This window comes from Geospiza fortis, unplaced genomic scaffold (assembly GCF_000277835.1).
Source record: "Geospiza fortis unplaced genomic scaffold, GeoFor_1.0 scaffold81, whole genome shotgun sequence".
Classification (NCBI taxonomy): Eukaryota; Metazoa; Chordata; class Aves; order Passeriformes; family Thraupidae; genus Geospiza; species Geospiza fortis.
The window spans coordinates 775433-787397 of NW_005054318.1; the positions used below are offsets into that span (position 1 = coordinate 775433).

General features: G+C 36.8%; 1 protein-coding gene across 1 annotated transcript in view; it reads left to right on the forward strand.

Moving 5' to 3' along the window:
* The window catches only part of APOB (apolipoprotein B), a 35390-nt gene that overhangs the window by 16395 nt on the left and 7030 nt on the right, over positions 1 to 11965 (forward strand). The window contains 8 exon segments of the mRNA XM_031056447.1: positions 495 to 719; positions 929 to 1050; positions 1635 to 1845; positions 3113 to 3288; positions 3418 to 3605; positions 3875 to 4020; positions 5706 to 6082; positions 6955 to 11965. The exon segment at positions 6955 to 11965 is cut by the window's right edge and continues 2564 nt beyond it. Of these exon segments, the coding sequence (XP_030912307.1) occupies positions 495 to 719; positions 929 to 1050; positions 1635 to 1845; positions 3113 to 3288; positions 3418 to 3605; positions 3875 to 4020; positions 5706 to 6082; positions 6955 to 11965 (6456 nt within the window).

The window sequence follows — 11965 nt, forward strand, 5'->3', positions numbered from 1 at the left end:
TCCTCAGTATCAGGTAATGAGAACTGCATGAGAATTTCAAGCCTATGTTCTTCCTTCTCTTCTTGGTTTTTATTGTGGTGAAATTGAAAAGGTAGGGCAGGCATGGAGAAATTTTCAGTTCAGAAAAATCCTAGACATTGTAAAACTGTGATAACTTCTTTTGTAAGACAAGCAAATATGCCAGATAAGTGGTGACTTGGAGTCATGGCTTACGGATTATTTGTCGCTATTTTTTAAATTTTATACAAGACTCTTACTATTTCCATTATTTTGGTTTTTTTTCACATAAAATTATTATAATAGCAATACAGATTTTAAAATTGAATTTAAATGAACTACTTAGATTAATTTTAGAGAGAGAAAATGGCTCAATACACTAAATTATAGTTATCAATAATAATACCTACATCATGTAAAGCCAGATGTTATTTCGGTTAGCTCCTACATCAATAAGCGAATTTTATTCTGAAGTAACTGTGTTAATAGGACACCTGAGCACCTGTCCTGGGAATAAATTACTGACTTTTCTGTTCCAGCAATACGCTACATTTGGTGTCTCCAGCCAAAACTGAAGAGATTCCAACTCTGATAGAGAACCAAAAAACCTCAACTTCTTGTAAGCCTTTCATTCCTGGTCTAAAGTTCTGCACCAAAGTATTGTACCCTAATTCCACTGCCGCAGAAGCAGTTCCCTATTTTCCCTTGACTGGAGAATCCAGGTAAGTCATGTCAACTTAGACTATGTTTATTTTGTGTTAACTACCTTCCCGCTTAGTCTCCAATAGTCTCTCACATCAAGCTTACCTTTAAAAAATCTTTCAAAACTTACTGGCAGCAGCAGCTCAAAAAGAGAGCTGTTGAGAACTGTATGATTTCTTCTGATTGTGGTCATGGACAAAAAAGTTACATTTGTTTACTCCTTCTGTAGATTTGAGGTTGAATTAGTGTCCACAGGCGAAGTAAAGGAATACTCTGCAAGTGCAAACTACGAACTGCAGAGAGAGGGAAATGACCAGATAGACACCTTAAAGTTTGCTGTCCAGGCAGAAGGTAAGTGTCAAAAAAACCCCTGTGTTTTGAACTGTTTTGAACTGTTTTGACAGTTTTGAACTGTCATTTTATAGAAAAGACATTTTTATTAATAATTCTTAATAGTATTATTAACAGTGTAAGATAGAATACTATTTTCACACCCAAGCAGGCCCACAATTTAACTAGATTTCCTCTCATGCAATCTCAGTGCAAGATTTTCATGATGAGAGGCTGATTTTGTATTTTGAATGATTTTAATAAAAGTGTGATGTTGGTGAATGGAAGCAAGGAAGAGGAGATATTGAGGGGGGCTATATAAGCATGAGAAAAATATGTTTCTTATGAAATACGGAATGAAAGCATACAAAACATCTGTGGGGTCATTTAAATAATAAAAATATTGATGGGTCAGTGGGTCAGCCCATGGTGTATTTAGAAGATGAGAAGAAAAAAGATGGCCCAGTTGCAAATCAGACTCATTAAAAGTTGTGTTAGATCTTTAGTGGGATATAATTGTCAGCTGATTCTTTTTGTTCTGCTTTTAAGAAAAGTCCAAACAGATTCCATAGTTGTGAATAAACAAAGTACATTATATTTTCTAGGTATAAACCAGCATGAGGCCACATTGACCTTCAGGTACAACAGAGGCAAAAAAATTTTGACCAGTGATGTCCAGATTCCAGATGTTGGTGTTGACTTTGGTACAAACTTCAGAATTACTGATGAATCCTTTTCTGGGAAGAAAGCATACACCTTTGTCTTAGACGTCAACAACAAGAAGATTACAGAAGTTACTCTTACTGGCCACATAAGGTAACTCAGGAAAACATTTAGAATTTAAAAGCTACCTTTGAAAAGGTTTCACTGGATGTAAAAATTTGACAAAATTTTATCTTGTTTTGGAGAAATTTCTTAAATACAGACACAGATAAACTTGCCATTGAAACCCCATTATAGAAAAATTTTAAAGTGTTTTCTTTTTAATGTATCAAATGCATACATTTGATATAACACATACATTTACATATAACACATTGATTGATCTTTCCTACTATGTGTATATATATATAATTTGTATTACAAGTTCCTTGAGGTAGTTCTTCCATGTTTGCACACACATGACTACAAGAATGCATTGTACTACTGTTATTGCAGGTGTGATAATCCAAGGATATAAACAAGGCAAGGTTTGTTCAGAGAGGTATTATCTTTTACTGGATATGCTTGGCTCTAAAAAAAAGTTATTACATCTCCCCATGAAGAAATCTAATGGCACTCAGTAAGAAACAAAACCAAAAATAACTGAGAGCTTCCTGTAAAAATTCCCACGCTTCTCGATGAGAATATTTCCGGGAACATCTACAGGGGAGCTAACAAAAATGTTCAGCCTGCCAGGGTTTCTAAAAGTGTCTGCCTCAGAAGCCCATAGTGAAATGGGCTGATCACATTCTTTAATAAACCTCAATCTTCCATGGAATTCTGTGATCTTGATGGTGCCCCAGGGAGTCTTTGTCTTTGCTGTTCATGTAGAATTGCCTCTGATATCAGTGGGAGCTTTGGACAGATGTCAGAGACCTCAATTCCCTTTCATTTGCACTAACATAACATTAGAAGCTTGCTCGAGTCAACAAAGATGCAGAGATATAAAATAAATGGGAATAAAGGAAAATTAAGCCCACTGGCATAATATATTTTGCCAAGTGTTTTGTTTCTATGTGATTCATGGCCACAGTCTGTATCCTGAGCAGAGAATTCAGCTTGAGTAAGGCATTTAGAATTTGGTTCAGTTACAACTCTACCAGGACAGGTACATATTTCCATCGTTTTCACTCCTTTGAAATTAACACAGACTCATTACTGTGTGTATCTGCACAGTAGCGTTATAATAGTCTACTACAGGTTTTCCAAAGTAACTAGCATAAGCTGAAAATATTAATTGAATTAGAACAGTGTTTACAAGTTTGATTCAATCTAATTTTTTATAACACCTATTATGCCTTTGCTATAGATTTAAATGCTGAAATTGCTCCTCAGAAATTCAATTAAATATTTTTATTCACATGTATTTTTTCTTTCACAGATATGCTGGAGTGGAAGAGGCAATGTTAAGAGGCATCATTTCTTTTCCTCGCCTGGAAACTGAACTTGGAAGTGAAGCCTTGGTTAATTATTCACCAACCAAAGCATATCTTCAGATCAGCTCAGCTGCAACAATTCATGGAAACTCAATTTCAAAAAGAGTTCTTCTCAGATATGGTAGGAGCAAAAACATGATCCACATATGCAGCCTGTACATTTAAGCATCTTTTTATATTAGTTCATAGTATTTCTCAAAATAAGAATATTACTAATTTTACCATTTTCTTTTTAAAATTTGAATTTTAGATGCTGAGAAAGTTGAGCTAGAGTGGAATTCAGGTGCCAGTGCTGCTGTGAAAAAACTGTCTTCTGCCTTCCCAGTTGACTTTTCAGACTACCCAAAAACTCTAGAGAAGCGTACCAACGAACTTCTGGATCGGAAAGTGGCTCATACAGATATGACACTGCGACATATCGTGTCACAATTTATCGTGGTATGGTTTTCAATCTGCAGTAGATATTACAGCTCCAGTACATAGCCCTGAGGAATTCTTGCGTCCCCCATGAAAGCCAAAATAAGAACTACTTGTAAAATCACTCATCAAATTGAATAAGCTGTGTATTTCCAGCTTTGATAAGAATGAGTCACTTTAGCAGATACCTAGACCCCAGTATTTGGGTAGTTCAAATGACTTTCAGATACCTTCACTGAGAAGTCCTAATACTTTTTATTTACTTTACAAAACTTTTCTCCTCATTGCAGGCAACCAACACCTGGCTGCAAAAGACATCCAAAGATGTCCCTTATGCCCAGACTCTGCAAGACAAACTAAGTGCACTGCAGGAACTGAACATTCAGAAACTTAACCTGCCTGTTATCACCATTCCTGAAGAACTTTTCCTGAAAAGGTAGGGAATAAAATTAGGATAGTGAAACAGGAAACTGAAAATAGATATTTGTTCACACTTTAGCGTTACTTTATTTTGCTTTGGTTTTATAAAACAGCATGGAATTGCTGTAAACATTAGCATAAAATTGGAATGATAACAAAGAACTTTACAGTCAGAGAAATGAAATTATACAGAGGAATTGATGTACATATTTAATACACATTTAATATGACTTCATGTCGTATGTGAATAGATCCCAAAGTATTGTATTATATTATAAGGCATTCTGAATAAAAATACAGCATTCAACAGTCTTTAAGCCGCAGAACTACCGAAGCCATGTTTCTCATAGATTGGTATCCTACATCCCTGCTGACACTTTGGCCATCACCCTCATAGCTCTACATTTTCCTGTGCGGTCCTGTTGGACAGTTCTTCCCATTCCCCTACACATAGTGGTTAACCTGCACCAACAGAGCAACCTGACCTCCTCCCGTGCCTGACATGCTCAAGAGGGAAGTTGTACTCATATGGACTGGATGCGTGCACTAGTTTGGTCCCATCTCTTCTACCGACAAGAGTTTCACAGGACTTGTATGAATGTCATTACCCTTCTGTTAAATTTCATAGAAATGAAATGCTGAAATAAATGCAAAGGACAACAGAGGCTAGTGTAAGATTGGATTCCAAAAACAAATGGAGAAGAGTCTTCAATTTTATATCTATTAGATCTGGTTTTCATGTATTATCTTTTATTGTGCTAATATGGTGTGGTGTGTTAATGCTACAGATCTCTATTGCTGCCATTGTGCTCCTGAGCTAATTATAAGCAAGGAGGAAACTGTTTTTTTCTCCTAGGTTGTTATCATCTGTGCTAATAATAATAGCAATAATAGGGTTTTTTACTGCTCCTTTATGTAGCTTTTTAAAGGAACAAATTTCCTTTTGTAAATTTATAATCTTTTTGTAAAGGGACAAATTTCAAAAGCATTTGCTTAATTTTCATCTCAGGATGCAGCTCTAAGTGTAAAAATTCATGATTTTGCAATATGAAAGACCAGTTATGAAAACAAGTAAAGTATCTTTGCCAGCTTATTGTTCATTCAGAAATTAAGGCCAAGTTTCCTTCTGTTTTGCCTTTTCCTAATTACACTTTGTCAGCCAATGATCCATTTTTCAGTCCTAGTTCCTGGTCGCACGCTTAGATTTTATTTCCTTTTATTCAGAATTAAAAAAATGCTGAATATTTAGATGAAACTTTTGAAATGCTTATAATGGGAAAGAGATAAATTCTTAATGCTAATATGATTTCATGCATTTCTCTAAGAACACATCACTTTTTAAAAAAACATAATTGCCTTTTTCTGGTACTCAGCATCCCAAAAGTGCCAATGATATATTATGCCAATGATTTTGGACGATTTTTTTAAATTTTACCTACAAGTCCCTTTGTTTATGAAATAAGCCGAAAAAACATTGAAATAATTCCCTGGTATCAAAAATACTTTTGATGAATACTGGTGAATGAGTGCTTGAAAATGTTGATCGTTACATTTCTCTCTAAAACTAAAGTCAGGACATTGGTATAAATAAGCATGTAAGTAAGCTCGGTATCTTGGGCAGAGGAGGAAATAATGAAAACTCCTGTATATGCTTTATGAACTTGGTTTCTAACAGCTTATCTTTCTATCTTTATTTTCCAGTGAAGGCCGGGTCAGATACAACTTCAATAAAAACAGTTTTGTAATTGATATTCCACTGCCATTTGCGGGAAAATCATCTGATGAGATATGGATGCCGAAGACTGTTAAAACACCTCCTCTGGTAGTGGAGTCCATGGGAATAAGTGTGCCATCTCAGGAATACAGAATCCCAACGTTTACTGTTCCAAAATCCTATCCTTTCCGTGTGCCTTTGCTGGGCAAGTTGGAGGTCTCTGCTAATGTGTACAGCAACTATTACAACTGGACAGCTGCGTACACCGTGACTAACAGCACCACAGAGAGAGCAACCAGCGTAAAAGCTACCTATAACACAAATGCTGATTCAGTTTTGGAGCTGCTTTCCTACAGTGTGAAAGGTAAGGATGTTTGCTAGATGTCAATGTTTGCAAACCTACTTTAATCATTTTGTATCCCTTATATCAGGTACAGTACAATCGTTCCTATTTAAAGACAGGTGTTGCATGATCTCAAATCACTTTCCCTTTGATTTTAAAGATATTGGGTGTGTCCGTTTATTCAGGCACTGAAGGTGAAGAAGTCAGTTTAAAACTTTTACAGTCCATGTTTTCCTGGGTGTTCCTTACTGAAGAAAATGTCCTTCAAAACTGAAGGCATGATTCTACAAACACTTGTGCAGCTGGTAAATCAACTGTTTTCAAAATCAGGTGTGCAAGTGTATGTGTAGGTATGCCCACAATTTATTTCTCAGTCTATTAATATGTGTATATATGTATATAAAATTGTCTTTTCTTATGTCCATATATTGCCATAATATGGTATTTTTTAAGTTGGTTCCCCTAAAATTGCAGTTGGGGTTCTTAAACAGCAAAAGGACAACCTGACTTCATTTTCTTCTAAACTCCTCACCATAACTGAGGCATGATAAAGAAAACACTAAAATCTAGGAATGTTAGATATGGGCTATTCTTGAGTCCGTCTTCTTAATTTAAATAATGACATAATTTTATGCTATTTCACATTACTATATTTAGTAGTATAGTGTAGAAACTTTATTTGTAGTTCAAAACTTTAGCTTTAAATATCAAAATAGTAGCCATTTTTACTGAAATATTCAGTATTTACCAAAGCACTTAGGCCTTTAAAACAAAATGTCATCACAGAAATTGCAATTCAAGCAGTAGCATAGAAGTTCAGTAGCATCAGACAAGTTCTCAAAGATGAAAAGGTATAGACATACTTACCCTTTGTCTCTTTTTTCCTATTAAAGGTTCTGGAGAAGCATCATATAACAGAAACGGATTCATCTATGCATATGAAAATCACCTGAAGCACAGAGTCTTAACATCAGTTTTTAAGCTGTCTGGCAGAAAGAATTATGAACCTGTTCCAGTGGCAAACTACACCTTATCACTTACAGCATCAAGTACTCTGGGTCCTCAGCTTTCATTTTCCAGTGACATTGTTTCTGAAAAGATCAATAACATGAATACAAATAATGTCAATATGGAAGGGCAGCTGGAAGTGGCTTCAGTGTATGCAAAAAGCATTTACACTCTGTCTACCACATACAATGAAAAGAGACGGGTTTTAGAAGGAAAATCAAATCTGAAGTTGGAGTCTTCTTACCTTCAGGCTACCAATCAGATATCTGGCAGATACAGTGACGGTTCATTTTCCATTACTTCAGTTTCTGATGTACAAAATGAGCTACTGAAGAACACAGCTACACTGAAGTTTGAAAACAGCCAACTGAAAATGTCATCTGAAACCAACGGGAGGTATCAACATACTGCAGGTGTCAATAAGCTTGAAATAATTTTGTCAAAGAAGATGGCAGCACTTCGATCTGAATACCAAGCCACTTACAAGCAAATCCAGTATTTTGCCGTGTTTGCAGGTTCTCTCAATTCCCAGGACCTTGTTTTCAACACTGATATCTCTCTGACTGATCAGAAGAATCGAGCTGCACATAAGTCATCACTCAATGTCAATCGGTATGGTCTAGCCAGCAGCGCAACCACCAACATGCAGCTTAGTCCCTTGGCAATGCAGAGCGAAATGAATGCCAAGCTCGACACTGCTGGAGGCTCCATGTCACTGTCCTCTTCCGGGCGCTATGGGAAAAACAATGCAAAATTCAATGTGGGTGGAAGAGTGAGCCTTACAGAAATAATGCTGGGAAGTGAATATCAGAGTACGGTTCTGGGTATGGACAACAAACATGTTTTAAATTTCAGAGTTAATAGAGAAGGACTCAAGTTTTCAAATAATTTGCAGGGATCATTCAAAGAGATTAAGTTGGAGTACACAAATGACTTGAATATTCCAGGCTTATCCTTAACGTTTGTTTCAAAATTAGACAACAGCTTTGGCTTTGACAAGTTCCACAAACATGTTTTTGACCTTCAACTGGAGCCTAGCTCACTAACAGCTAAACTGAGCAATAATCTTAAATACACTAAAACGGAAGTTTCCAACAAAGCAGAACTCCTTCTTGAGCCTCTGAATATGAACTTGGGTGGCAATGTCAGAGGAGCCCATGGAGCAGATGAAATAAGGCACACCTACACCCTTACATGTGCTGGTCTAAGTGCAGACTTGAAAACAGACACTGTGGCAAATGTTCAAGGTGCAGCAGTGAGTCACAGAGTTCATCTGGATGTGGCAGGACTTTCTTCCTCAGTTACCATGAACACAAACTGTGATTCCAAACCTCTCCGTTTCAGCAATGCTGTGCGTTCCACTATGGCCCCATTTGTCATCACGGCTGACGTGCACACCAATGCTAATGGAAAGCTGGTTGCTGTGGGTGAACACACAGGAGATTTGTACAGCAAATTGCTGTTTAAAGCAGAGCCTCTTGCTTTCACTTTCTCCCATGATTACAGAGGCTCTACCAGCCATAGCCTGAAGTCTAGAGGAAGGTACACTACCCTGCTTGACAACAAAGTTCAGATGCTTTTTACTCCGTCGGAGCAGTCAAGTTCTTGGAAATTGAAAAGTCAGCTAAACAATAATGTATATTCACAGGATTTCAGCACTTATAATAATGCAGAAAAGATCGGTGTGGAACTTAATGGAAGAGCTTTAGCAGATCTCTCTGTAATGGACAGACCAGTCATACTGCCATTAACATCTGAAGAAGTTAATTTAATTGATCTATTGGGTCTCAGGAACAGCATATCGGAGCCTCAAGAATTCAGCATCTCTGGCTTTGTGAAGTATGACAAAAATAAAGATATGCATGTTATTAGCCTACCCTTCTTGGAAAATTTGCCAATTTACTTTGAAAAACTCAGAGGCACCATTCTATCCATACTGCAGCCGATACAACGTTATCTGAAGAGCATAGATGTAGAACAGCACATGAAAATGTACAAGGCAACTTTGAACAAACTGCCACAGGACATTAATGATTACATGGACAAATTAGATATCAAAGGCAAAGTTAGCAGCATGAAAAATAATTTTGTTGCTTTCACAAAGGACTACAGAATAACATCTGATGATCTCCAAATTATGCTAGAAAAAGCCATGGACAATCTTCAAGAAATACTGTCTCAGCTGCAGATCTATCTGATAAAAGTTGAGCAATGCATCAAAGACTATTATGAGCAGTACGACATTAAAGCACTTATTGCACAGCTTCTTGATAAAATAGTTGAAACAATGACAGCTCTAGAAAACAAATATCAGGTAAGAACAACTGTAATCAACATCATTGAAAAATTGCGGGTTTTTTTCCAACAATATGATCTTAACAAAATCGGAAGCAGCACATTGGCTTGGATTAAAAATCTTGATGATGAGTACAGGATTACAGCTAAAATACAGGAAAAGCTAGAATCACTCAAGATTCAGATTCAGAATATTGATCTCAGAAGCGTTGCAGAAAATTTGAAACGACAGATTAAAGCGTTTGATGCTAAAGAATGTTTAGAAAAATTTAAGCAATCATTGCCAATCGAAAAAATTAATGAAATTCTTGAACAAATCAAAGACTTTATTCTAAATTGGATAGAGGAATATGAATTATCTGAGAAGATCAGCGCTTTCCGTGGTCGTATGCACAAATTGATTATAAAATATGAAATTGATAAGCAGATATATTTTTTAATTGACAGAATGATAGAACTGCTTAAAACGTACAGAATAAAAGAAACTGTCCAGAAACTGACCATCTACCTGCAAAATGCTGATGTGAAGTCATGCTTTGATAAAGTTGTTGCTTTTGTTGATGATGCTGTCAAGAAAGTGCAAACTTTTGATTATGAAAAGATGATAAAGCAAGTCAACAAGTTCCTTGACATGGTTATTAAAAAGCTCAAGGCTTTCAATTATGACCAATTTGTAGATGACACAAATAACAGAATTCGAGAAGTGACTCAGAAAATAAATGAGGAACTCAGAAATCTAGAACTTCCACAGAAAGCAGAAGCCCTGAAACAGTATATAAGAGATTTTAGAACTGTGATTTCAAAATACATGGAACAGCTAAAGGACACGAAGCTTGCTGCAGTAATTAACTGGCTCAGGGAGCTCATAGACTCAACAACATTTGCTAATCTCAAAGCCAAGGTAAATGAACATCTGGAAGACCTGCGAGAGAGGATTTCTGAAATGGATATTTCTCAGGAACTCCAGTGGTGTCTTCAGAAGATAAGCCAATTCTACAATTCTGTTGTTGTATACATCTCTGACCAATGGAACACAGTTTCCAAAAAAATCACTGTATTGGCTGAAGAGTATGATCTAAAAAATTGGGCTGAAAATGTAAAACAGTTTGTTGAAACTGGATTTAAAGTCCCTGAAATCAGGGCAGTTATAGTCACTATACCTGCCTTTGAGGTTAGTCTCCGAAGTCTTCGGGAAGCAACATTTCGAACACCAGAATTCATTCTCCCACTGACTGATCTCCGTATCCCTTCCTATGACATCAATATTAAGAGACTAAAGGACATGAAAATCCCAATGAAATTTACTACCCCAGAATTTAAAATTCTAAATACCTTTCAAATTCCTTCCTTCACAATTGACTTGATTGAAGTCAAGCTTCTGATCATAAGAACAATAGACAAATTCATGTCTGCGGAATTTCAGTTCCCATCTATTGATGTCTATTTGAAAGATCTGAAGATGAAAGATATGCCTTTTTCTGATATTTCTTTCCCAGAAATACAAATGCCTCAGTTTCAAATGCCAGAATTATTGATTCCAAAGCTAAATCTAAATGAGCTCCAGATTCCTAACATGAAGATACCAGAGTTCCAGCTCCCAAGTATCCCACATACTGTGACTGCCCCTACATTTGGCAAGTTGTCTGGTGCTTTCAGAGTCACCTCTCCATTCTTCACACTATCTACACAAGCTGAGCTTCGTAATACCACAATATCTGCAAACAGCCCAGAATTTATTACCTCTATTTCAGCTCAAACAACATCCAAATTAGACTTCCTAGTTTTTAGTGTTACTGCAGATTCACGTCTGCTGGCCCCTGACATGAAACAGCTGAACCTTAAAAATGCCGTGAAAGTCAACCATAGGTTCCTTAAAGTTGATCACACCAATGAAGTGGTATTTTTAGGGACCTCAGTAGTAGGTGAAGCCGAAACTAGAGCAAACTTAAATACAAAGAAAAATTCAGTAGAGGTACAGAATAACTTAATGATCAAGCTGCAAAGAAAAATTTGGATGCAGAGTGGAATGGCATATTCTCACAGACTGAATATTCCGCAAGCTGATTTCTCTAGCCAGGCTGATCTGATCAATAACATGACAACAGAGGTAGAAGCAGGATACATATCATTTACCTCTGCTGGTAGAGGAAACTGGAAATGGACTTCACCTAATTTCTCTGATGAAGGCACTCACGATTCACTTGCCACTTTCAAGATTGAGGGCCCCAGTATTACATTTTCTGCCAACAACAGAATAAATGATAAGTACCTGAAAGTCAACCAAGCTATGAAATATGAATGTCACTCCTTAATGTCTGCAGCACTTCAGATTCAGTCTGAAATGGAGTCACAGCGTGTGGGACGTAGCCTTCTGAATGTGCAAGGCACAGGAGAGCTTCTAGGAATGAAAGTAGAATTAACAGGCTCTCACAATGCTCGGCTCCATGGACGGATTACTGGAACTGTAAATAATGACATTTCCTTCTTGGCAAACCCTTCTGAAATTCGTCTTTCAACAAACAATGATGGAAATGTGAAAATCAGCTTCCCAATGAAACTAACTGGCAAAATTGACTTCCTGAATAACTATGGGTTCGCCCT